Here is a 27,835-nt window from a genome sequence, read left to right as displayed (position 1 = left end):
ATTTACTTTTACTTTTACACCGCTGCCATAAATAGAAAAATGTACACATGCATTTTCTAACAAGCTAAAATGAAGAAGTAAAAGTTGTTCATGAACCGTATTGACTTACAAGGTGGAGTAATATTACATAATTTCACACAAGTATGACTCTGGCTATGCAGCTTTGCTTAGTTCTCATGAGAGGTCTTGTTCACGCTCCACAATTTTCATTGTGCATTAGCAGTGTTCCAGTCCTGGAAAGGCAATGACCGAGGTGCCGTCCTCCCTGTTTCCCAGTCAGTGTACCATCAAAATAAATTAGTAGCTGTTATTTTAAGGTAAAATTACTGTGTGCTGTTGCTTTAAGCTTGTAATAACATCTACTGGTGATTGAGCAGTAGACTATGCTCAATCAACCGGGTTATTCCACATCATTTTACTGCATGTCGACATGCATGCTACTTCGGGACACATAATCACATTCACACACACACACACACACACACACACCCCACTACAGCTGTGACCCCCAGCTGCTCACACGCGCAGACAGGAAGCCGTGTGTCCTTGTCCTGGCTGCTGTGTGTTCCCTGGCTCTGAAAGACTGTGTGTGTTGTTTGGCCTTGCGCAGCTGAAGCATTGCACAGATGTCTGTGTTTCTGAACAGTTCTTATTGCTTTTTAACAACAGGGGTCTCAGTGGGTATCTCAAAATCTCTCCTAACTCAGAAATCATATTTATTTACACACTGATGATTCCCCCCCCCCCCCATGCTAGTTAGCTCAGAACAGATGTTTGAACCGGACTGAAGTAGACCAGTTGGAAAGCCCACAATGAAATCAAGACGCGCTGCACACTACACACACTCATACGCTGTTGGATGGTGTTAGTAAGCATCTGTTATACTGTAAAGCCGGTATTCTGGCGTGTTCTCTTCCATGTCTGGAGAGAATACAGCAGCTGCTGCACATATCTGACTAATATGATTTTTTTTTGCTTAATGAAAGAGCAGACTAATGCTCAGTTAAGTAATTGATTTTTTTCTTTTGCCTTTCTGTCTTGTCTGTGTCTATTTGAAGCTGGACACGAGAAAATGATAAGGGGGGTTAGCTGTTCAGAATGTTTATAAAAGATAATGTGAAGTGTTAAAGGTTAAATATTTAATGCAGGTCTAATCCTGAACTTATAATTCTCACAATGACTAAAATAGAGCTTAATGCAGTTTACTTCTTCACATCTTACCCAGTCACCTCTACTCCCCTTCCTAAATGTTTTTCTCTGTCTATATAGACATTAGGATGTTCATCTGTGTCATTAAAATGTAATCCCTTTGCCGCAGGTTTATAAAAGTAAGCACTTAGCCATGTAGTCTGTCTTTACTAGGGGTGGGCGATATGGCCCTAATATAATATCACAATATTTTATGGTATTTTTGCGATGACAAAACACTGAATTAAAAAAAAAAATCAAGAATACACTACTTCAACAAAAAGAAAATTAATTTTGTTATTATTGCATACGATATATATACATACACATTGCATACCTCCTAATTGAGAAGATTTTTTTTCAGATTTGTAACAGACCTAAATGATTCAGAATGTCATGATACTGATAATTCACTCCATTTATCCCCATATATCCAGGATTATTGCAAATTATACCACAGTTAGTTCCAACCTTGCAATGTGATTGACTGAGAGATGTTCTGTGAGTGCCGTTATCAGCTGGTAATGCCCTGTAACCAAAGCTCTCCATGTATTACTCCCCCACATACAGGTAACCTAGCAACGATGCAGCACTTACAAGCCAAATAGCGCAGCTACAAACAGAGCAGCAATAGAACTATTTTAACTTAAGTTTTTATAGCCAAACAGATCGTATTTTCTCGTCCTCTTTAACTCAAAATCTTTCAATAAACAGTGATAATGCAACTGTGTATAATCGCAATAATATACTTGAGGTTCGTGCTATAACCTGTAATATTGGCACTGCTGTGCTGAGCTCATAGGCACAAGGCCGCAGGCCGAGTATAGCACACCCTCTCGTGTATTATTGCTTAACCCTTCTGCTATGTTCTGTTGTTCCAGTTATAAAGTTTAAAGATCTAGAAAAAATTGTTAAGTCTTTTTTCAGTATGAAACTTCTTATGCTTGCCTTAATTAGTGTAATCAACATATAATATATAATACAACATATAATATATACAACATATAATAATAAATAATAATATAAAACAACATTGCAATATGTGAAACTATTGTGTTTTATATGATGGTCTTTCAAAAGTAATAAAGTAGTGAAACGTTAGAAAAAGTTTGAATTTGTTTTTTTTTGAAAACGAGTGAAAAATCCTAATTGAAGCATAACCTGCATGAGGTAAGAAACACTATTGCAATAAATATTGGTAGAATAATTAGCAATGAAGTTATTAAATATTCACACTGATTGTTAGGATTTGTTTTTGTTTCAGACATCTTTTGGATAATTAAACATTGACCTGGGAACACAATTGCTGTTCCTAACAAATGAACATAACAGGAGGGTTAAATAAATGATGCTGGACAGATATATTAGTCTCTATTAGATATATAATGAGAAATGAGAACAGTGTTATTTTTCCTTTTGCTAAAAACAGCAAAAAAATATAGTACCCTGATGTGATAATTAGGGATGGGTGATAAGGCACGATATTTCACGGTATAAAATCCTTTACAGTATTCAAAAAAATTGGCAATATTATTGCGTACAATACAATATAACACACCGCTTGTCTTTACGAACATTAGCAAGAGAATGCGTGGTACTAAAGAGCTCACTGAACTTCAGTGTGGTTCTTAAGTGGATGCCACCATTATAATAAATCATTTGGTGAAATTTCTTCCCTGCTAGGTATTTAACAGCTGTCAATCATCTGTGAGTGCTGTTATCAACAAGAGGAAGCATTTAGGAACCACAGCAACTTTTAAAGTTGTAAGAGTTGTGAGTGTGGTCTCTGAGTGCTGAGGAGCTCAGTGCATAAAAGACACCAACGCTCTGCTTATTCAGTAATTGCGGAGTTCCAAACCAGGCCTGCTGTTAGAACTGTAAAGGGGGCCAATTCCATATTAATGCTCTTGTTTTAGAATGGAATATTATAAAAACTCCTGTAGATGTGTAGTGTGTATGTGTCCTAAGAATTGTTACATTTCCATTCATATCAAAATGAATTTGTATATGTTTACTGTGCTCATGATCTGGCAACATCCCTGTGGTGTATAACAGTGTCATGCAGACATTCACTATAGCCTTGGAATAAACTTTACAGAGCAATTAATTATTCTAGTTAGTTAAGTGGATTTACTTTTAATATGTATTTTATATTAGAAACTTTTATATTCTGCTTTTTTGTGAATTACATATAGAAAACAGGATTCTTATATTTTTTCCATAACTGGAAGAGAAAGTATGCTGTATACTGTACACAATAACATCACCAACATTTTTTAATATTGTAAAGGATGTTATACCCTGAAATATTGTGCCATATCACCCACCCCTAATTATCACATCAGGGAACTAACGTTTTTGCTCTTTTTTAGCAAAATAAAAATTCATGCTGTTCTCATTTCTTATTATATATCTACTAGAGACTGATTATATCTGTCCAGTATCATTAATTTCACTTTAATCCTGGATATATGGAGATATATGGCATGTATTATTATTAGTATCTGACCATTCTGGATCATTGACTTGTGTTGCAAATCTGATCAAATCCTTTATTTTTTTAAATGTCTCAGTTAGAGGTGTGCCATATCATATAGTATGCAATAATAAAATGTAATGTTCATTTTGTTGCATTGTTTCTGATTTTTTTTTTTTTTTTTCATTCAGTGTTTTTTTTTTTTTTTATATCGCCAAGATATGAAAAATATTGTGATATTATTTAAGGTCCATACAGCCCATACAACATAATTCAGGCCTGAAAAGGTTAAATAACCCTGACCGAACTGCACATTTTATATTATAAGTCTTAAAATGCTGGATGATATGCAGCGAAAAAAATATACAATATGAAATCAAGACGCGCTGCACACTACACACACTCATACGCTGTTGGATGGTGTTAGTAAGCATCTGTTATACTGTAAAGCCGGTATTCTGGCGTGTTCTCTTCCATGTCTGGAGAGAATACAGCAGCTGCTGCACATATCTGACTAATATGATTTTTTTGCTTAATGAAAGAGCAGACTAATGCTCAGTTAAGTAATTCTTATATTTTTTCATCACTAGAACATAATTCAGGTCTGAAAGGGTTAAATAGCATTGACCAAACTGCACATTTTATTATAAGTGTAAAAAAAAATGCTGGATGATGTGCAGCAAAAATGTATGTAACAAAAATCAATGTACTATGCATGAAAGAGAACTTAAAATCATCAGCCACTGTTAATGCATTTTGTCTGCGTGTCAAAAAGTTGCAATATATATCATGTATTGTGAAAACAAATATTTTTTATTTGGTTTGGTTTGTTTTCATGAAGGAAAAAGTCTGAGCTCACCATAATGCGTCACATCAAACCATGTGAGAACTTTCTCTCCACTTATTGGTCAGACCTGTCTGGGGTGGGAAGCGAGAAAATAAAATACAGGAAAAAGGTCTTGTGTTCGGTAATAGTACGTTTTACATTTTACTGCTATTTAACTAGCTGTAGTAATTGCCTGCGTAACATAGCTGGTTAAGCCCTGGTACAGGAGAGATTTTTCTCCAATTGGTAAAGGACAACCTTTAGTTTAATGAGATTACCGTAAGACACATTTAAAATTTCATAATTTTCCCAAAAATCGTCAGTGTGACTTTTAATCTGATGCACCATATTTTGAGTTTTACCAGTCAGGTTATAAGGAGCAGTAAAGTCACTCCACTGAAGTGCAGCGTTTTACAGGAGTTTCAGGGGCTGGAGCCGTATTAGCATTAGCAGCTAACTGCTATTTCCCTGTTCAAAGGTGAGTATTAATGGCCTGTAGCCTGCTACTAACCCTGGCTAGCACTGCTGGAGCAGCATTAGCATTAGCCACTAACCGCATTAGCTCTTTCGTCATTCAGAGGTGAGCTGTGTGGAACTGCTTGCTTATATCGCCCTGGCTTACCCGAGCACTCAGGGTTCCTCAGTGTAGTGCTAGCGGAAAGACAATAATGCTAATGCTCCAGCCTTAGTACTGGAGAAATCTGGAAATCTAAGCTTACTGTTAATAAATAGAAGCACTTTATTCACCCAAATAAACAGTTTTCAGCAGAGAAATCTGTGTAGATTAACATCCAGCGCTCGTTTGACTTTAAAAGAAAGTCTGGTACCACTTTAAAATAAGACTACCTTTATAAAGGATTTATAAATGGTTTACAATTAGATTATTAATGATTAATTATTAGATTGTAAATGCCTTAAAGTCATTAATAATCAGTTATAACACATACATAGAAAGGGCAACAATATAGATGGCTATGAGTTCACTATTTGGCAAACAACGGATCATTGTTGCCCTTTCTATATATGTGTTATAACTGATTATTAATGATTATTAAGGCATTTACAATCTAATTAGTAACCATTAATAAACTAATTGTAAACCATTTATAAACCCTTTATAAAGGTAGTCTTATTTTAAAGTGGTACTGAAAGTCTTTTTTTTTCATTACAGTTTTGTTCACTTAGCTTAGCTTTACTTAAGTTAGCTAGCTAGCCCACCACCACCACCACCCAGCAGTGAGACCTGCTGAATTAGAAGTTCCTTATTGTGTCTCTTAAACTGCGTCTTATGATCCGTTGCACCTTGTGTATGAAAATAAACCAGAAAACGGACATTCATTGATGGTACGCCTTATAATCTGGTGCACCTTTTTTATAGTGTGAAAAATATGGTAGATTTTGTTCTTACCACAAACAGAACACTTCAGAGTGCATTTAGGACCAGCCCGAACTGCTCTCAAGAATCTCTGCGCAGTTGTTTTGGCCTGCTTCTGTGTGTGATTACTGTATTCACACCTGTCCAAATGAATTGCATCAAAGGTAAAAACAAACCGGAGACCTATTTAACCTGATTTACACATGCAGGTGTGGAAAAAACTATGGAAAGTGTTAATTACCAGCAATCATTCTCAAGCCCAGGAAGTCTAGAAACTGTTTGTGTGTGTGTGTGTATCTTCAAGGTTAATCATCTTTTCATCTGTGAAAAGATCCACTGAATTAAATATTACCCAGTCGTTCCTAGCGCAGTATTTTCTGATATCTGTGAAGCCTGAACCATCTTTAGCTCTCCCAGATTCAGTCTGATGGTTAAAATGCGCTCAGGTGGGCTGACTGCTGCTGCCCTAGACAGTTCAATTTTTCCCCTCGGTCTCTTGAGTTTTGGCTGAGGCATCTTCTAATTGCCTGATTTCAGTTCTACAGTTACGAGGGCCTTCCTGTTGTGTGTGTGTGTGTGTGTGTGTGTGTGTGAGAGAGATAGAGAGAGAGAGAGAGAGAGAGAGAGAGAGAAATGCCGCAGGTCTGGTGGAGATGGGCAGAAAGGATTGCTGTAATTGCCCCTCTGGGTTTGTATGAGCCGTAGTGATTGTGTTAATGGTTCTGGGCCAGTTTGTCCTGTGTACTTATGGCTGTCATAACCCAATTGTTTGGCGAAGTGTGTGTGTTCATAAGTGTGTGTGTGTGCTTGGCCAGGGTGTCTCAGGTTGCTCTCCGGGGCCTGCTGATGCAGATCCATGGCGGGCGTCCATGAACACAAGCCGCTCCATTAAAGCTCCTCAGCGGCGGCCTGCGAAAGGCAATTAAAGCAAAACAAACAGCACGCCACGGAGGGAGAGATCACTTCCCATGCAGTGGGATTTATCAGTGCCTTTACCTCACAGTTTTCTGCTGACCAAGGACTAAAGTGCTCTCTCCATCAGCCCCTCTCCTCACCCTCTCACTCCATTTCCTCCCTTTTTTTCTTTCTCTTTTTTTTTTTGAAAAGCTGGCATTAACACCATCACACTTAGTTTTTCCTTGAGTAGCCATCCGTTTTCATGTGCCTTTTATCCTGCTGTCTTTTTCCTCCCGCTGTGTGGCCTTAATTACTTTAGTTTGGGAATTGACCAGGTTTTTTTCACACGTGTCTGGTCCTTAAGGAGTTTCTTTTATAGCTTTATAATGTAATAGGGTACATATGGAGTACATTAGTGCGGCGGTACCCAATTTAGGTCCTGGAGGGCATTAGTCCAGTGCAGGTTGGTGCTTTTCCTGCTCAGAAGCATCTGATTTAACGCCTTAATTAACTATCAGGGTTAGTAGGTGTGTTAAAGCAGGGAAATCAGCAAATTATGCTGGGCTGATGACCTCTGGGGTAACGTTAAGCTGGGAAATAGATTGTGTATACTGTGTTCTGGTATCCCAAAACTAGTGCAACATAAGAATACTAATATTTTCTTCGCAAGAAAAATACATTGTTTTTTAAAGCATTGTTATTTACTGCATATTTTATATTGAATGATCAGAAATAATAAAACTAGGATTAGGGACGGGCAGTATAAGGTATTTTTTTATATATATAAAAATATACATTTTAATTTCTTACAAAACTCCTGGTGGTATTACATTTTTATAACTTCTACACACAGCTTTCTAGAATGAGATTAATTTATCATGTATGTTTAAAGTCTATTTACAGGCTAGTGGCTAGAGTAGCTTTTGACCTTTGAAGGTTTGTCTTGTGGCCTTTTATTCAAATGGTTAAGTTAGATCTCTACACAGGGAAGCATGGAAACTTGTGTAAAACTTTTGTTGTATATACAAATGAGTATTGTTTTGCCTTTTTTCCAAATATGTAAAAGTACTATAGTTCTAAGTATAGGTCATGATTATAAGAAATTGGGTCTATAAGACAAATCATATTTAAAAAAAAATTTCATGATATGTTTTTTTTTTACGATAAACATGTCGAGAGAGCTTCGATGATATCATGAATAACAGCAAACTTAAAATTGTTTGCAGCAATGGAGACTCTGATCCTGTAACATAACTAGACTGGAGACAGAGTGAGGTAGAGGTCCACAGTGAACACATGCACTAAACTACTTCTTAGCAAATTACACCTGCTAGTTGGGTAAGATTAAGTTTGGATTATGTTCTTACCACAAACAAAACACTTGAATGACGAAACTGCTCTGAAGAATTAGAATTAGCTCTGGAGGCAGAGCGAGGTAGAGGTCCACAGTGAACACATGCACTCAACTACTTCTTGGCCTCGAAAAAATTCATGCAGCTTTATCACACACTCCTTTATAAAATCCTTTACATCCAAAAATGTATTATAGGTTGATCTCACTTTAAATCATATACTATTAAAATTAACTGGTGCATTAAAAGTATTGTATAATATTGTTATATTGAATGTTATCAGCGCTAGGACAGTGGGTGGGTAGTGGCGGGGAATGGCTGTTTCTGATCCAGGCTGGAAATTCGTTCTAGCTGTTGTCGCAGTGATGATAGGCTTGGGAAATTCAAAAAGGGAACATGACTCAAACCTGCGACTGAGGAACTGGAAACGTGTCAAATAAAACATGAAATGCCTGTCTTTTTTCATGATAGCCTGAGAACAGGTTCAGAGTCTCTATATAAGAAGATTACCATTTGTTTGTGGATACACACACACACACACACATACACACACACAAATACACACACAGGAAGTCACCTCATCCTCTGACAGTTGTGGTAATAAAGCAGACACCCTTTCCCTAAGCAGCACCACCAGCCCCTCCCCATCACTCCCATCACTCAGAAGAGAGAGAGAGAGAGAGTTGCTGGGTTTAAATGCAGGATGTTCTGTATGTGATCCATATTTAATGCGTCAGGCCTGATGCCAGGGCTGAGCTGGTTATTTAGGGGACGTCTAGCCCGACTCGCATGAAAAACGCTGCGTTCCTCAGCGGCGCTAAAGGAGAAGGATGAGGCTGACGTGCCTGTTCCACTTTAGCGTCTCCAGAAAGCCTCCGTCATATTAAAGCCTTGTCCTGAGGGGATCAGACTGAAGGCAGAAGGGCTAGCAGGCTGTCATTTTCATCCCTGAGAATTACACGACTTGTGAGATGCCATGGAGGACTATTAGAATGGCTGAGTGGCTCTTAATGATGCTGGACTGCTGAAAAAATCTGATATTAATCAAAATCACAGTGTGATTAATCACAGAAGAGCACAGTTAGGCTGACCTGCTGAGTAATTTGCTTGCTGTTCAACACTTCACTGTCGTTGCTACTCTGGGTTTGGCACACTGCTAACTGCACTATGTAACTAGTAAAGCAGACAGGATAAACCTGTGTAATTCTTGGTAAACCTTGTTTAAACCTTTAGTGGCCTTTCTGCATATCTCAGCTTGTCCAAAAATGTATGCAATGGCGTGTTTTTTTTTTTCCATGACATGGTACCTCCATTACTTAACTTGCCTCTACTTAACTTCTTTTCTTTTTTTTTTAATTCAGTGCAATGCAAAAACAAAAAAACTTCTAGCACAAACTACCCATTTGTAAAGTTGGCTAAAATATCAACAGATCAGCCGCACCATTTTCCTATTCGTTTGCAGTGTGAAAATGCTATCATCTTTGTTCAACCTTTTGGACCAACTACAGGAAGTTGAGGCAGTCTATCATCACCCATTAACTTTTTAAACGCCAGCCTATTTTGGTGTGTTTTTTCTCCGTTTTTGTCAGTATCCCCTTCACTAGTTATAACACAGTAATGTTGGTAGACAGGTGCATGCTATTATTTTTCTTTATACTAGAATCATTGAGCTGCTCAAAAATGTCATCATTTGAGGTGTAAATGCTTTCAGAATTTGTAAATCTTCATGGAATTGGTGTTTTAATGAATTTTTTTTTGTATTATTTTAGAATGTACTAACTTAAAATCAATTCACCCAAGTGTTTTATTTTCAGTAATAGTTAGATAACAGTGTATATTAGTTTAAAAGGATTTTTAAAGGATTTTGATGATAGTTCATTGCATGTTTTTCATTACTGTGACAGAATTCATGAGCAGCATCACACAGATTATTATTCAAATCTTGACAGTCATAGCAGGCTAAGAGTTTGAGAAATTTGGGCCAATGTGGCCAATATTCCTACCTAATGAAAGTGATTCAGCACACTGGATATTTTCTGCCTATCAGCTGCTTATAATGAAAGAATAAAGCATAAAAAATGAAGGAAAGCCTATTCTTTAGATGGATTTCTCAAAAGCACTTTAGTTCAGCGCGAGGTCAGTGCTATTTTTTTTAATCATGTCGGTGCGTTGATGCATTTGTGAGTAATTAAGCTGCATAAACAATGCGTGATTTTTGGCGCAATTTGCGCTGATGAGGTTGGAAGGGTTAAACAATAGAAGAAGAAAAAGAACCTGCTCTCTGTTGAAATCCGATTCCCCTTTGTGTGCTTGCATGTCATGTTGCAATGTGGGCACAACAACATAAAACCATCCTACGCAAATATATAAAGTATATGAAGACGTAGTCGAAGTAGGTCACATATTGATATTGAGTGATAGGACTCATGTACTCAGGACTAAATGTGTACAGTGTCAGAAAGCACATCATTAACCTTGGTTTAGACTTTGGGTCCAGACTTATTATAGTTCTATTAATGTCCTGAAGTACTTAGCCATCCATATTACCATTATGCCTTTTTATCTTTTTATCTTTTTTAGAGCACTGCCTTGCTGTGCATTCACACCACAACCACTGCATAACTTAAATAACTTAAAATAGCTTAAAATAATCAGTTGTTTTTAAGCTGTCTAGTTTGTGCAGTGCTAGAAAGCTGTAATACATCAAAACCGAAAAAAAAGCAATGCCTCTAAATGTCTTTAATGCTGAGAACGCAAATGTCTGACACATTATGGGTTATTTTAGTTTGTGGCCACATTGCATCATCTAATTATGGGCATGAATGCTGCTGCACTGGTGCGCTCCTCCAGACGAATTTGTTGGAGGCCTACATACGGCGTAACGGAGTCATCTCTGTGGAATCTAATGACTCTCAAAGAGATATAATGAGGGAGTGATCTGTAGATGATATGATCTCTCTGATGTGGTCTTCCCCAAGCCTTTTGCCCTACATGCGCCTGTATAATCTCAAGTAAAAGGCTCCAGGGCAGCTGTCTTGTTTCTCCGTGAAGAAGTGCCATTGTTTCTGTTATTTCCTTTGCTGCTGCTTCCTTTTTTTTTTCTCTTTGTCTGAGAGGAGCAGCCTGTCACCCTTTGAGAATGTGTCACTGATTATTCTGTCTGGTATAGCAGCTGCAAGGACATTCCCTCAATGAGACGAGACTTCTGCAGACAGACATGAGGCCGGATCAGGCAGGTAGCTGACAGCTCGTCGTAATCAGTGTGTGTCTGTGTATGTATGTATGTGTGTGTGTGTGGAAGCCAGAGACAGCTACCTGTGTAGCGTCGGGAAAGGAATGAATAAACAGCATTTTGTCAGCAGTCTGGTGGACAAGTCAGCCAGACAGCATGACTCTAGCGTTGAGCTGGATTTCAGACTGGCTACACAGACACCTCCAGCACATGTGAGTGTGTTGTCTGTGGGCGTGGGATGGGGAGACAGCTGGCTGGGTGCAATTTAGAGCAAGCATGGGCTGTTCAGCACATTGTCATGCTACCTGACCTTACTACACTCTCAGTGTCTAAATATAATAGAGTATAATAATGAGAAAACTGTACAGGTGCTGAGAGCGAGGCAGACCATGAACCTATAAGAAAATAGTCGGTGCATAGCTGGCTGTAAGTAGTGAGGGTGAGGGAGTTTTCACACCTGTCCTGACACAAGTCTGCACCCAGTATAGGCCATTCTGGGCTTGTGTGGAGGAGGGCTCATTATAACTGGTTTGCTTTCAAACAAAAGAAAAGGGAATCAAGCTGTGAAACGATTGTACAATTTAGATTTTAGTCTTTTTTTTTTTTTTGCAAATTACATTCACTCATTTATCGCTTTTCCTTATTTTTATTTTTATATTTTTAGTGGATACAAACACACTAACAGCAAAAAACAGTTCTTTCTAGAGTTATAAACACCTGCAAACAAGGAGCCCAACTTGTAGCAGAAGTGTATTTGCATCCTTTAATTTTCCAAAAAATCATTAGTAGCATTAGCATTACCTACTCACCGTGCTAGCTCTTTCGCCATTCAGAGGTGAGTATTATTGGCCTGTAGCTAGCCGCTAATGCTTATGCTCCAATCTTTGCGCTGGAGAAATTCCTTATAGTGTCTCTTAAAATGCCCCTTATAATCAATTGCGCCTTATGTATGAAAATAGACCAGAAAATAGACGTTTATTGGTAGTGTGCCTTATAATCTGGTGCAAAAAAAAATACAGTACTCAAAAAAAAGTGAGTTCTAAAACAGCAGTTTCCTGATCAAACTTCTAGAGAAAGAGCTAGAAGTTTGTTCCCGTATATAATAGCTAATGGCTATCCACAATGGTGAATGTTGCACAGTGAAAAGTATTGGTTGGAGTACCATTATTTTGGAGAGAACCCCACTCTGTCCACTGCTCCACAGCTCAGTGCTGGAGGTTTTTATACCCCTCTACCCCTGGCATAGCATTAGACATGATGCCAAAAGGGTTCCTGGTTTTCTGCTCTGTACAAACATACATTTCTACAGGGATTAGACAAGCTGTGTGTGTGGAATTGCACATCTGTGACAGCAGTAGGTGACAGCAGTAAGTAATGCAACCTAAAGTAGCATGAAAGCATTTATTTTAAGGTGGTGTCCACAAACATTTGGACATATAGTGTGTGTGACTAACAGGGACTAACAGTCTTTATATCTCATAGGTTTTTGTGTAAGGGGTGCTAAGGGTGTGCTTAAACATTTGAAGGAGGATTTTAAGCAGTGCAACCAGACTTTTATGGGGAAAACAATTTGGTTTGCAGTGAAAGTGGAAGAAAGTGGAGGATTAATGTTCACATTCACAGCTTTGCTCTCAAGGTGCTCTCAAGCCATACACGTAAAACACACTTGTGGGCACTGAACACAAATAAACTCACTTGTGGATGTTGAACCAGCACTGAAACTAATGAAGAAGAATGCTGACTAAAGGTAGCAGTAGTTACAGCTCTCTTCATTTTTTTGGCGAGAAGAATACATACCTTTTTTATTATTCTACAATTTGTAGAATTTTGTCACAACAAATAAAATTTTCTTTTGAAGAAGAAGCAGGGACATCCTGTCTTCTAATCACTTTTAGATTAAAATGTCCGTAAGTTTTGGGATTTGAGGGATTCAGTGCTCTCTCTGGTGAGAATGGGTAACTGCACTGAGCATGCAAAAGAATCATTTTAAACTGGGCGGGTGTGATGCTCCTTTGAGAGTGGATAAATCTGATTCCAGGTTATGTTCAGTCAGAGAGAGAGAGCCCTTTCAGGTCACGTTGCTCTCTCCACAGTTCAAACGCCAATCTGCTATTAAACATGATTTTAGCACTGGAGTTTTTCACGTTTCTTTGTTTTTACTATGAGTGAATGAGCTACTGAGGTCTGAGTTTCCCCTTCTGAAGTCTCCATTGCTCCACCAGCCGCTCATGTTCAGTAAAACTCATCCAGATTCTCTTTTAGAGGCTGTACGTGTGACGTAAGTACGTGGCCAGAAGAACTCCCTCAAAAAGCGACCCGAAACCCCAGTTTTTAGAATGAATATATTAGGCTTAGCAGGGATGTACATTTCAGCACACTGGAACCATTAAATACAATGTTTTGTCACATCTCCACTCAGAAATGCTTCTGTGGACTGCCACTTCAATCATTCACAGGTCTCTTTCATGCTTTTCCCACTCCTCCATTCAGAATTCTTTCAGCTGTGTGATTTTTCAACTTCAGTATTTACATAGATGCTCAAAAAAAATCCTGTAATTACCTTCTGATACAATAACAAAATCAAAATGCGTTCTGTGATGGAGAGCTCTTCTGTCTCCATTGCGGCGAATCAGCCCTAATCCATGGTATCTTTTAAATTAATTAATCTAAATTCATATGAAGGCCTGTTTTTTTTGTCTAGTTGTTCTCTAGCAAACTTTAGACTTATCTGTATGTTTCTGTTTTTTGACAGCAGGAGTTTCCTACCTACAAACCCATAAAAATCAAAGCTGTGCAGTCTCTTTCTGATGTGATGTCAGATGCATGAACTTTGACATCAGCTGTTGCAAAAGCTATCTGATGAAATTGTAGAAATTTATATACACATCTTGCTGGCTGAACTTGCTAGGACAGCCTGGTCTGGCCATGTTAGCAGTCGTTATTTTTTGACCTTCATATAATGAAAGTCATTTAGGCTGGATTATAAGGAAGATTTGATGTATTAAGTTATTAAAGATGTTTCTACAATGAAGGAGTGGTGCAGAGGACTGTTGTTTTAGATCAGTGCTTCCTCAGTACTGTTCTACTGTTTTACTGGGTTTCCTGCTTTAACACACCCACTGCACTAGGATCGTAGCTACTGTTTTCAAGACCCCACCAAACAATTCTAGACGGTCATTGGTTTCCTGTGTTGTGAACAGATGGCAGACTGAGCAGGACAAACAAGCAAGCAAAATAGGCCTGTTACAATCATGATACAGTTATTGATTTATTGTACAATATATTGACATGACCTCAGTAAGTTTTCCTGATCTTATCATCCATTGCTTTGGATCAGTTTTCTTGTGTGCAGTGATGTCAGTAATTAGTTACTCTAATCTGACCGTTTGTTTGATTAACAAATAATCTAAAGCTTTACTATTTTAAATCCAGTAATCAGATTAAAGTTACTTATCCAAATCACTGTGCGTTACTTTTTTGTCATTTTTCTTAGTAAAAAAGATATTGTAGCTTAACATAATGTATTGTGGGAATTGTAGTGTGGGTGTGCAGTCTCCTAGGTGCTGCAGCACCTAGTCAAGTCAAGTTCTCTCTCGCTCGCTCATTTTTGTTGTTTTAGCACAGCCACTCCATTTTATTTTCGTGTCATGACCAAGCAAACTAGAATAAATGCCCAGTGCTTCTCTTAAACCCAGTTTCTGCTTATCGGTATTCTGGAAAAGAACCAAAGTTTGGGAATTACCCAAGAACATGTGGAAGGGAAAGTTTAACTGGCTAACTAAGGCTACATATAAATTACAAGCCACGTTGCTCAAATACGATGTTTTGTTCAGATCGGATTTGGCTTAATGGTCTTGATGGTTCACATTCACAAATGTAAGAGATCTGTATCTGTGTGTAATGTGAACGAATCTGTCCCTGAAACTTTTTACATGTGCACATTGATACCTGTATAAACGTTGCCTTCTTTACCAACAACAAAAAAACGTCATATTTGAGAGATGACCTGTAGCTTTACAAAGGGAAATTCATATGTGGAGCATCTTTTGCTGGAGTGGAGAGTAAGCTGGTCTGAAGTTCATGCTCAGATCAAGGAGGAGAAAAAAGGACAAGCGGTTTGCTTTTGCTGTTTTTGCAGCTATTGCTGCACAGCTGCACCGAGAGATGTGTGGGTGACCACATATAAAAGTGACTCAAATCTGATTTGAACACACAGCCATAAAAAAAACTAATCTGAGCCACATAGAGCCAAAATCAGATTTAAATGTGAACGTAGGCTAACTCCCCGAGTTTCTCGAGAGGCAGTAATCAGGAAGGTAACACAATTGTCACCTTATTGCTGGAACTGTTAGCCGCAAACACACCAAAAAATCAACAGGCTAGCGAGCTAACAAGCTAAAACTAGCTTTCTGGCCAAACCCACACACACTCACACGCATACACACAGACCTCACGCTCTTTCCACCTCACACACACATACAGCGAGCCCCCCCCCCCCCCCCCTCTCTCTCTACCTCACTCATACTCACACATTGAGTTTGCATCAGTTAAAGATGATCAATATCAAGGTTGGTTGTTCACTCTGTGCTGAAAACAAAGTTCTACCTAGTGTTGTCAGTAGCAGCTTAAAGTAACTAATAAAATAACTTGAAAGTAACTTAGTTACTATTAAAAATCAAATAATTAGTAATCTGATTACTTTTTTTAAAGTAACTATGCTGTCACTGCTTATATGTTTAATATACAGATGAATGTCACCAATATATTAGTCAGTAGCACAATGACCAATGACGATAATTAGTTTACATATGAAGTTTTTTGTTAAAATCCTGACTGCTATATAGCGGTGTTGTACTCTGACTCCAATGTTCAGATTGTATACAAAGTTAACTTTTCTTTTATTCAGATTTGGTGAAAATTATTATTATTATTATTATTTTTTTTTTTTCATATTATGACTTTTTTTTTTCTTGTGATATATTTAATTGTATCCTCTATATCATTATCTGTATGGTTATAAACACCTGAGCGTATATGAGTGGCTTCTGTTGCTTCTATTGCAGTCACAATTAAAGCCAGCATCAACATACAGTATATAGACAATAAAGCACTAATGTAAAGTACTAATTGCATTTTTTCCCCAGAGAACAGCAATAGCATATATTCATTGTCAGCCTAATTATGTTTATGCTTTGAAAATATATAAAAAGGCCTATGAACCTTCTAAGGGTGCTAAATGATTTTGAGGGGGGGTGCCTCACTACCCTGGCACTGTGCCCAGTGTTATGGAATATTAGTTACATCTGTGTCTAGAAGAGAAGGGTCACTTTTCCACTTTTTATTAAGTTTTTTTTTCTGTTGTGGCACATTAATGCATGTGCATATTCTGAAGTAATTAAATCAGTGCTTGCTCTGGTGAGCTGTGGAAAACTCTCCCTCCCTCTCAATCTCTCTCTCTTTCTCTCTCCATCTCTCTCTCTCTCCATCTCTCTCTCTCTCTCTCTCTCTCTCTCTCTCTCTCTCATACTCGCATACGCGTGGTGTCATCACGGCCAGACGGGGCTTGCAGGCAGATGGGCCGTCCTTTTTTCTCCTCGCTGCAGATTGGACAATGACATCCCAAGCGCGGCTCTCTGACTTTTTTCTTCACCTCCAACTGCTCGGATTTGTCATCATTTATTCTGCCATGCTGTCAGTATATGGCCATGGCACTGATTGGACAACACAAAAGTACCATGTGCTCAAACAGAAAGGGGCTTCTCTGGCCTTCGCTGGTTGCAGAAGCCAGTTTTCAGAATAGACCTCCTGAACGCGGAGGCGGTACGCCATCATCAAGAGGGCTTTGGGCTTTTACTTATAAACGGACATCAAGTATCTGTTTTGGTTGTATCTATTATGATTGTAACCTGCTTGCTCTGTGATGTAGGTTGGAATAATCACACCATGGACACTAGCTCAATGCTTTTGTTTAAGTGTGTGAGTGTGAGTGGAGGATCTTGAGTGTGAACATTAAGGCTGAAATGTGTGTCTCCTGAGGGCCACTCATAAGGCTTATTGAAGTGCTTCAGGTCATGGATACACACAGATGCTATCTGCTGCATTGGTTCAGTTCACTGAAGTAGATCTCGAAAGGCTTCATGTTACTTAAGTGGGTGGATGAGCTTTAGAGTTAGTTACTGAACAGCAGATACTAGTGTTTTGTGAAAGTGGCAGTCCTTTAGTTTTGAGGATTCTGGGATTTAGAGACCTCTCTGGTGACTGTAATTGCAAGAGTACTTTTAATGCAGTTTAATACAAAAATAAATGCATTATCATGTGAGGAATTGGTTCAGTAGCTCCTCCATTTCCACTCGCTGTTGTGTTTACGTAGATCTCCATGGAAACGTGTGCCCAAAGTGTAATTATGGTGCGTAGCAGTGGACAAATAGCTATTTTATTAAACACAAGGTGACAAAACTCAGAGATGTGCGTCCTGACGGGACTAAAATTACTGGAGGACCCCGGAGTTCAGTGTAAACAGTAGGTAATTCAGACTGTAATTTTCTTAGAGGACGTCTGAGAAAAACACATACATGGTCGTTCTGGAAAGGAATAAATTTACCAAGTATCCCCCATAAAAGAGAAAAGTACCCCAGGACCCTCTGAGAAATTAACCATGTCCAGCCTTAACTCCTCACCTTCCTATTATTTATTTAACTTTTTTCAGTGGCTCAATTTAAACTGATTTAATCATGTCATGCCACTTGTTGTCTTATTACGCTCCTGCTTTATCATCCCACATTCTTTTCATGCTTTTGTTTGTGCTTTCTGTTTATACAATGCAAGTCATAATTTTTTTCTTTTTAAATACTATTCATTCAAATATTTTGTCCTCCTCCGGCTGGTTAATATTACTCCTTTCAATTTAATTGAAAAATCCTAGGGATCGCTGCTTTAATTAGAAAAAGCCCGCAGACCAGCATTTCTGAACAAGTGGTGTTTAATATTCCTCTCTTTTTTTTTTTCCTGTCTCTCCAGCAGGTACGAGCTCGGCCCAGAGGGTAGTCTCAGTGCAGCCTGGACCCCTGGTCCGAACGGAGGGCTCCCATTTGACCATCTGGTGTAACGTAACTGGCTATAAGGAGGGAGTGGAGCAGGACTTCGAGTGGTCCATGTACCTGCACACTGCCCCAGACAGAGAGATCCGCATAGTTAGCACAGCCCAGCCCAACTACGCCTACGCCGTGTACTCGCAGCGGGTCAACAGCAGAGAGATTTACGTGGAAAGACTGAGTGGAGACTCGGCTCTTCTTCACATCACCAAGCTGCAGGCTAAGGACCAGGGCGTTTTTGAGTGCTACACGCCCAACACGGACGGCCAGTACCTGGGCACCTACAGCGCCCGGACCAACCTCACGGGTGAGTCAATCAGATCTTTAAAAAAACTTCACGTGTTCAGACACACACACTACTGTCAAGTCAATGCCTCATTATGTGGTCATGTGATTTAACTCATAAATAAGCACCTTGGGTCACTAATGACTCTTGACCTCATTTCCAGCCTCTGCTTACATTGGAGCTGTGAGGCTGATGTAGCTAATGTGTAATGGAAGCTTATTCACACTAATTAGTGTCCTTAGCAAACTGCATAGTTGCTCATCACACCCTTGGCTCCAACCACATCAAGTTAAGAATGTCAAATAGACTTTGTGTCTCAGACATTCTGTAGGACACACTGTTTTATTCATTTTAGTTATTTTATTAGAACATTTTTGACAGTATTGTAGCAGGTATTGACCGGCCTTTTCATATAAGACTTGTGACTTGTGAACTCAATTACAGTTATCTGGATACAGTAGCTCCCATCATGGGCTTGTTTATACTAGGCAGTCGAGGCAGTTGAGGAAAGATTGAGGATCTAGGAACATTGGGAATGGTTAACCATGTAAGCCATTTGATATTAAGCAACACTGGGATGGGTAGATGACTGGGTCATAGAAATTAGTATATAGTGGCCATTATCTACCAAATATGTGCCAAGGAATGGCAATCAGTGAACGAGTGACCAGATCATGGACTCCTAAATGTCATTGATGTGCATGGGGAGCAAATGCTAACCTTTGTGGTTGGATCTAACAGAAGAAGAACAGTTTGCTGAAAAGCTAGTTTTCTGCAGTACATGCCTCAATAGTTTGGACTTGTTTGGCAGCAGAAGAGAGACTTAGTGGTACAGTACAATGCAAAAGTTTAATTAATGTGAAATACTTCTATGATGCTGAGGGATTTTTTAAAATAATTTTTAATAAATTATATATATATATATATAATTGGTTGTTTATCGAAATTTAAAATATGTCTAAATCTTAATCTAACAAAAACTGTACCATGGTCCTATAAGCTGAAAAACAACCAAGTCACAGGGTACCTTCTTTAAGATCTTAACAAACTACTGTATTTTTCGCACTATAAAGCAACGTGTTATAAGGTGCACCATCAATGAACGTCTATTTAATTATCTATTTTCATACATAAGGTGCACTGGATTATAAGGCGCATTTTAAGAGACACTATAAGGAACTTCTAATTCAGCTGGTCTCACCACTGGGTGGTGATGGTGGGGGGTAGCTAACTAAGTTGAATAAAACTAAGCTAAGTCAACAAAACTGCAATAAAAAAGTACTTTCTAAGTTCTAAGTCAAAGATTTTTCTCCTGAAAACTGTTTATTTGGGCGAGTAAAGCACTTCTGTTTATTTACAGTACAGTACAGCTTAGATTCCCAAATTTCTCCAGCACTAAGGCATTAGCTTTAGCATTAGCATTAGCGGCTAAGGGTAAACGCACAGGCTACAGTCCAATATACTCCCGTCTGAACAGCGAAAGAGCAAGTGTGCTTAGCAGGTAATATTAATGCTGCTTCAGCAGTGCTAGCCACGATTAGCAGAGGGCCACAGTCCAAAATACTCACCTCTGAACGACGAAAGGGCTAGCGCAGTTAGAGGCTAATGCTAATGCTGCTCTAGAAGTGCTAGCCAGGGTTAGCAGCAGGAAGCAGGCCGATAATACTCGCCTCTGAATGGGGAAATAGCATGTAGCGGCTAATGCTAATACTACTCCACCCCTGGTGCTGAAGAACTAAACTGAAACTCCTTACAACCTGACTAGTAAAATTCATACATAAGGTGCACTGATGATTTTTGGGAAAATTAAAGGATTTTAAGTGCGCTTTATAGTGCAAAAAATATGGTAATAAAATTAAATAAATTCATTGAAGTTATGAAATACTTCTGTGATGCTTAGGGAGGTTTTTTTTTTTTTCTTCAAATAATTTTCATTAATAATATATATAATCAGATATTTTACAAAAAAAATTAATTTGTCTAAACCTTAATCTAACAAAAACTGTACCATGGTCCTATATGTAAGCTGAAAAACAGCCGAATCACAGGGGACCTACTTTAGATCTTTAGAACTAGATGTACTCAAGACAAGATAGATTGCCGGAAGCACTCTCTCGATGAGCATGGGGATGCCCATATTTGGTAAAGTTAGATAAGGTTTTTGAAAAGAAAAAAACAAGGCAAGTACTCCCAACTAAGTACCATTTTTAAATGTTAACGGTCCCCATTTTGAACGATTATTATTTAATATAGGGGGGGAGAGTGACATCAACTCTGTCTACTGTATATAAATATTGTTGGAAAATGTTGTGTTGTCTGTACCTCGATGCAACTGCTCTCCTCTCCAGATGCTCTTCATTCCTGAGTTTATTTTGCAGTACATTAGAAGTTTCAAATAGAGTTTGTTGCATAGTAGTAAACTACAATGAGTCCAGTCATTGCCGAAGCTCAAATTCCTGTTAAACGTGAATGAATGTGTGATCAGGAAATGACTGCAGATTGGTAGATAAATTATATATTTTACTTTAATTTGATTAATTATTGAATAAAACAGCGGTGGGTATTTATAATAATAATAATTTATAATAATTTGTTTAAATTATAAAACACATTGTTATTACTGTTATTCAACCCCTAAAACTCTTTCTTTCTGGTTGACTCAACTTTACTACTATAATACACAACACTTCCACACTACCCTCGAAACACACTTACAGAACTGATGGTTAAGTCTGTACATTTATTCTTATACTGAGTGTGAAATTCAGCCTTGTCAGAACTTGGACTGCCTCTGCTCCAGCACCTGCCTCTACATCAGCCATGCTAATGGCTCTGTGTTAATTGGTGGAGTTTTAATGGCTGAGTGGATTTATGGTAGCAGCATCAGTCATTTGCTGGGGCTGGCTGTGTAATGGAGTAGGTAACTGACAGAATGCCAGTCCATCTGCGTGCCAGCCCACCCCATCATTAACCAGGACACAGGCCTGCTCTGCTGCTCTGATATCAGCCACCATGAAACAATTATCCTTAGCCTTTTAATCATGATCATAATTAAACCCATTCTCTACACACACTCTACGCACATATATATATATCCCAAGACACACACTTTGTCAAATGTCATTTGTGCTCTATTATTTCAGAGAATATGGAGATTTTAACAGGCAATTTGCACGTGGAGTTGAGTCATTTCAGCAGATTTGACTTTTATAGCTTTGAGGAGTGTGATTGGTGGAGGGATGCCAGCCAGGTGTGCGCACTCTGGGTGTGTGTGTGTGTGTCAAGGTTATTATTGTTAACGAAAACGAACGAAATGACGAAAACTGAAAGTGAAAAAACATTTTTGTTAACTAAAACTAATAGAAACTGCAATTAAAAGAAAAAACGCTAACTAACTGGAACTGTATTGAGTGGTTATCAAACTAACTAAAACAAACCGAAATGACAGAGAGATTATGCTTCGTTTTCGTGTTTGTTCATTTATTCATAAGCGCTGTTTCCACTACTGCAGTTTTACAGCGGGCGGTGTTGTGCCAAAATCCTGCTCGTAAAGAGGAGCGGGATTCTGCGGGGAGTCGGATTTCGTCACAACAGCGACCCAAGTGCGGTACCTCTTGGTCCGTGACGTTTATTTTTCTTTACAGCTCTTGCGCTAGCTGCGAAATTACGACAGAAAATGCTGAGAAAGCAGCAGAAAATTTTGTATGGGATCAAAATATGAGCGAGAGGGAGATGAAAGCATGTGTTCTGTAGTGAAACAGGTGATAAAGTATGTGGAATAAACTCCACACAGCTATAAGTCTATTTGAGAAGCAGCATAAGAGCGCTAACAGAGACTACCTTCACCTGTGAGTAGCTCATACACCAGAATAGGGGTGGGCAATATTATATCGTATACAATATATTGTGACGCAGAAATATAGTGATATTAAAAATCTATTTTGTGATAATAGAGATGTTCTGTCTTAAAAGTAGTCTATTATTTACTGTGAAGCTTTAGGTGTATTTATTGTATAATTGTTTTAGTTTGCAGTTTATATGCATGCACTAAAAATTCTGCAATATTTTTTGCTGCATTATATTATATTATGCTTTATTATTTATTTTGCCACATTATGATTATGCTGTTATACTCTTATACTATATTCCTGAAATTAATTAATTATGTTTCTGTTTTCCTATATCACCAAGTATATCGTTATACCATGAATACCATGAAATGAAATATCGTGATATTATTTTAGAGCCATATTGCCCACTCCTACACCAGAACTTTTACTATTTTTTATCTTGATAATTTTGCTCAAAATGTGTGAAACCTGTAGAGTTAATTGGGTTTCAGAGTTTGTTTCTCAAAGATTTAGAGAGAGATCTCTCTGATGTGATGTGTGTTCATGTTTATGTGTATTCTATTGGCTATTTTAAGCAGCAGTATTACATATATTTTGCACTTAAGGCTTGTTAGCTTGTGGACAGTTGGTAAAACTAAACTAAACTAAAATTAAGCACTAATAAAAAAAATAATAATAAAAAGAATAAAACTAGAAACCCACTCAAAACTAAACTAACTGAATTGGAGGAGAAAAATGAAAACGAAATTAAATTAAACTATAATGAAAAATTATATGAAAACTATTATACCCTCCACAGTTAGGTTCAGATAAATGTGTTTATATGAGTAAGATCTCGCTTGAGTGATTGCTACAGTTAAAAAATAAAAATAATAATAATAAAATAAAAAGTATGGACGGCTTCAGGTACTTGGTTCTGTTTGCTGTGTGTGTGTGTGTGTGTGTGTGTGTGTGTGTGTGTGTGTGTGTGTGTGTGTGTGTGTGCATGTGCTCACGTGTAGCAGTGGGAGCACTTTTTAATATGGTATCAGTGTGTGAGTCATAAGTGGTGTGGGTTGGAGAGCATACACAATGTCACGCAGAGAGCCACCTGTTTAAGGACAGCCATATTGTTCTCTGGCCCTTTATCCCCTGCCACCCCCTCATTCAACCCCCCAGAACCCCCCCATCTGCTACTGGACACATCTTTATGATTGCCAGGACCTGCCAGGATCACTCATTTGTGTCTTAAATGATGTCTGTTGTTTTGAACAAAGCTATGGATCACAGTTGTGTGTGTTAAGGATCTGACTAATAGAGCATCCAGACAGTGGTACTTTAGTCACCAAGTGACTGGACGCGGTAGATCTGGCCAACTGTGTATTACTCACATGTATTAGTAATATCTGTGGCACTGTAGTGGCAGGAGGTTATGCTCTCCTGCTTTTAACCATTAACAAGGCTTTGTCTTCTAGATTTTGTTAGTATGTCAGCTGTAACAATAATAAGACCACTGATGTGAAGAGAAGTGAAGTGTTGTCAATAGCATGGATTATCTGGTTACAGTGGCGCTGGTCAAGGGGTGGATCTACTTATGAGACAGCGAATGAACTGTCAGATGGTCTGAGCATTATCATCAAAATGACAGGTCTTGTGGGATGTTTCCACAAGTGCAAGTAGTCAGCAATACCCACCAAACGTGCTCCAAAAAAGGACAACCAGTGAAGCAACAGTCAAATAATTGTTGACCAAAGCTCATTACTGTTCATGAGAAGTGAAGGCTGGTCAGGTCTGATCCAACATTAGATTTACTGTAACACAAATTACTGAAAAGTTGGCTACACCTTGTGGTATGCGGCGTTAAAGATGCTTTGATGGTAAAAATCAATGTTTTTCTTTTTCTTTGTGAATTACTATAGGTATCTCTGAGTTGTATATGGATGCTGCACATGAAACTGTTCCTCAGCCTCCATTGTCTGGAGTAACTAGCAAAAGAAAATATTCCGAAAAACGAGTCGATCAGGAAAACACAATGTCTACATCAATTCGTGAATTGGTATTCATGGCCTCACCCACCTTGGCTCGCAACCGCCTACAGGCAGAACTAAAGCAGACATGTCTCGTCAGATAGGAGCTAACAGCATTAGGAACATATTAGGAGCTTAGTTCCTGTGTTATTTGTGCAAATAACACATCAGTGTTATACTGTATGCTTTGCCCAGTAACTCAGAGCTAAGGAACAAATGGTTAGAATTTCTATATGGAGGAACACCACCAGCAAAGTACAATTAAGATAGGTAGGTGTATGTTTCAAAACAGTTCTGTTTACTCTAGTAATGGTGGATTTTTACATTCTGGACCCGGACTACCCACCTGTGTGTAAGTAACTATAGGTTTACATAGGATCTCCAGTGGATTTTGTGGGTTTTACAGAGACTTTAATACTAGATCAACGGCTGAACTACACTAAGTAGGGCATTACATGTTGTAAAGTAACATATGACATTGAAAAGACTGTTATTAATGTAAAAACTAATTAGTGTCTTTATTTTAAAACATTTCTAACTGTTGTCCATCTCACTGGTGGTGTATTGCTGTTACCCAATCAGAGGCGATATGTTTGCATGTATGAATATTCATGAACAAGTGCCAAAATCTCCCTGCAAAAAAAAAAGCTCACATGGCATTCATTAATTCTAGAGACCACAACTATACATTTTATAATTAATGAAAGAACAATGAAATGAGAAATTTAAAGATGTTTATGTTAGACAAGTGGTTTTAATGTTATGGTTGTTCACTGTAGACCTTCTGAGGTTGTGTCCTTTTGTAGTCGAGTTATGTTCAAATAAGGTGCTTGTACAGAGGCCAGATATGGGTATACGTGGTGTATCTTTCTTTCGGAATAGTCCTTTAGTAAATTAGTCAGTAAGTAGCTGCAGTTAGTAGCAGCTGCTAGTAAGCACATGGCATATCCTAGTTATTAATTTGTGGAGGTAGGCTTGTTTTAAATGAAAGATTAAACCAGTTTAGTTTGGTGTTGTAGCCTCTACAGCCTGGTTTTGTATTTTATATTTTTTCTTTTTTGTATCTTTTTATGTTTATCAATATAATGTCTAATTAAAACAGAAAGAGGATTGGGTTTTAAATGCTCTAAGACTATCTGTCTCTCTCTAATGCTGACTTGTATATGGACATTCCCAGCACTCCCCCACACTGCTCAACCGCTTATCTGTACCACTTCCTTCCACAGCCCTACCTCCACTGCCTCTACCACATACCATTACACAGCTCCAGTAAGCTCTGGTTAGTGATAATGCAGTCATGACCGACTCAGAAAACCACAGAAGAGATGTGGTTTTGTTCTATTAAAGATGGAGATGGAGAATGCACACAGTGTCCCCTGATCTAAAACAAAAGTCCAGTATCTTTTAAATGTTCTGCTCCTCTGATGTACAGTGCACTGACATGCTGTACATTGATATAAATAATAAAACATAATAAAACATATATTTAACTATTCAAAACATGTACTGGTTAAACTAAGACAGCTCTACTTGATTTTATTTTTTACAAGGTTTCTAATCTAATTTTTCACTCCTGTTACCAAAACTCATGTGACATTTAAAAAGCATGTTTAAAAGCAAGTCCACTAATTCTTTTGAATTTCTATCAAGAATGTTTTTATTTTAAAGAAATGGTTGACTGCATGTTTAAATAATTAATATTTATGACAAAAAAATCACTATATATGCATGCACATTGCATTTTTCTAAATTATGCAAAGCCATTATTATCTTTTCAAAAGACCCAAACCTGAAATTGATCTAATTTATTATCATGCAATTTCTTAAACAAATGGATAAATGATCAAGCAAACAGAATTAGAAAAAAGTGGTTTACGTTAAATAATATTCATATTAATAAATCAATAAACCAGGGAACAGTACTCACTCCTGTTACTGGAACTCACTCACTCAGTAACAGGAATGAGTTTTTAGCATAGAATTAGCAAAAACATGGAAAATAGCATAAGAACACTGAGCACATTCTAGTGATTTTCCCAAAGTTCGCATTTAAAAAATAAACAAATGAGATTTAAGAATTAATTTAGGTAACAGGAATAAGTGTTGAGATTGACCTCCTCAGTCATAGTTACAATAAGATCAAATATACAGAAAAACAAATGATCTTTAGAAGAACCAGCTGATGTCACTTCCTGTTGTAGATGTGAATTTTAGAATATTCCAGATGTTTCAGATGGGGTACTATTTTACAGTAACAGGACTGAGTGAAACTCAGGGACACAACTAAAATGTGCATTTTAACTTAAATATTATGGATTTATTATGAAAAATATATATTTTCAAAGCATAGATAAGATTTGGAGTCACACAACAATGCAAAAAAATATATCTGAAGGACTTTAATAAATATATTTCCTGGTAAAGTTTGTAGTTGGAGTGTGGGGACAGGTAACAAATGCTATATTTTCAGTGTTTTAAGTGGTTTTTATTATTGTTTTTTACATATCTTACTTTTGCAATTAAGTTAATGTACAAGACACTATGCTTAATAATAAAATGTATTTTAAAGTTATTTTGTGTGCATATTTATACATGTAATTTCCTGTGGACAGAATATGCCACATACTACTCGTCAGTGCCACATAATCTTACACTTACCACGTCGGTGTAAATGCATCCTGCTAAATCATCTTCAGTCTTTATTCATTTGTATTTATAGTTTTACCCCGGCAGCTAAGTGTTTATCTGAATGTGCTTACACACTAACAGTGTGCTGTCTTTCTCAGCCATGTTAGAATACCCGAGGTTACACATGCAGCATAGATACTGTAAAAAGGCTGTGCTTACAGTCAGTTATTAAATAATGCTATTTGTATATTTGCTGTTTGAATGTCTATTTGTGGAAAATCTTTTAGAATGGACTGAATCTTTTTCCTTTTTGAACCTTTTGAGCTGGGCCAGTGCTTTTCATATGCATGAATAGGAGTTCAGTTTCAGCTTCTATTGCATTTTTATGTTGTGTTCAGATAGACAGTGACCTTTCATGGCCTTTGTATTTATATGGTGCATACGTGTCTGTGTGTGCGCGCGCGAGTGTGTGTGTGTGTGTGTGTGTACACAGGCTTTTGCAGGGGTGTCCAAACGATTTGAACTGGTGGATCGAAATGTAATCTTAGCAGTGAACCAAGGGCAACAAAATACCAAGAAAATCCATGTGTAATTCGTCTGATAATACCTTCTGTAAAACCCAAAATG

General features: G+C 37.9%; 1 protein-coding gene across 2 annotated transcripts in view; it reads left to right on the top strand.

Moving 5' to 3' along the window:
* igsf3 (immunoglobulin superfamily, member 3) overlaps positions 1-27,835 on the top strand; it is a 280,663-nt gene that overhangs the window by 43,536 nt on the left and 209,292 nt on the right. Inside the window, exon 2 of one of the 2 annotated variants that reach the window (XM_049484620.1) lies at positions 18,367-18,744. In XM_049484620.1, the coding sequence (XP_049340577.1) occupies positions 18,367-18,744 (378 nt within the window). Of the gene's footprint in view, positions 1-18,363; positions 18,745-27,835 lie in introns of both variants that reach the window. The other variant, XM_049484619.1, reaches the window with a different exon arrangement.

The sequence above is a fragment of the Astyanax mexicanus genome, chromosome 11 (assembly GCF_023375975.1).
Source record: "Astyanax mexicanus isolate ESR-SI-001 chromosome 11, AstMex3_surface, whole genome shotgun sequence".
In the NCBI taxonomy this organism is placed as follows: Eukaryota; Metazoa; Chordata; class Actinopteri; order Characiformes; family Acestrorhamphidae; genus Astyanax; species Astyanax mexicanus.
The sequence above is the reverse complement of the archived record's forward strand: the minus strand, read 5'-3'. Positions and strand labels throughout refer to the sequence as shown.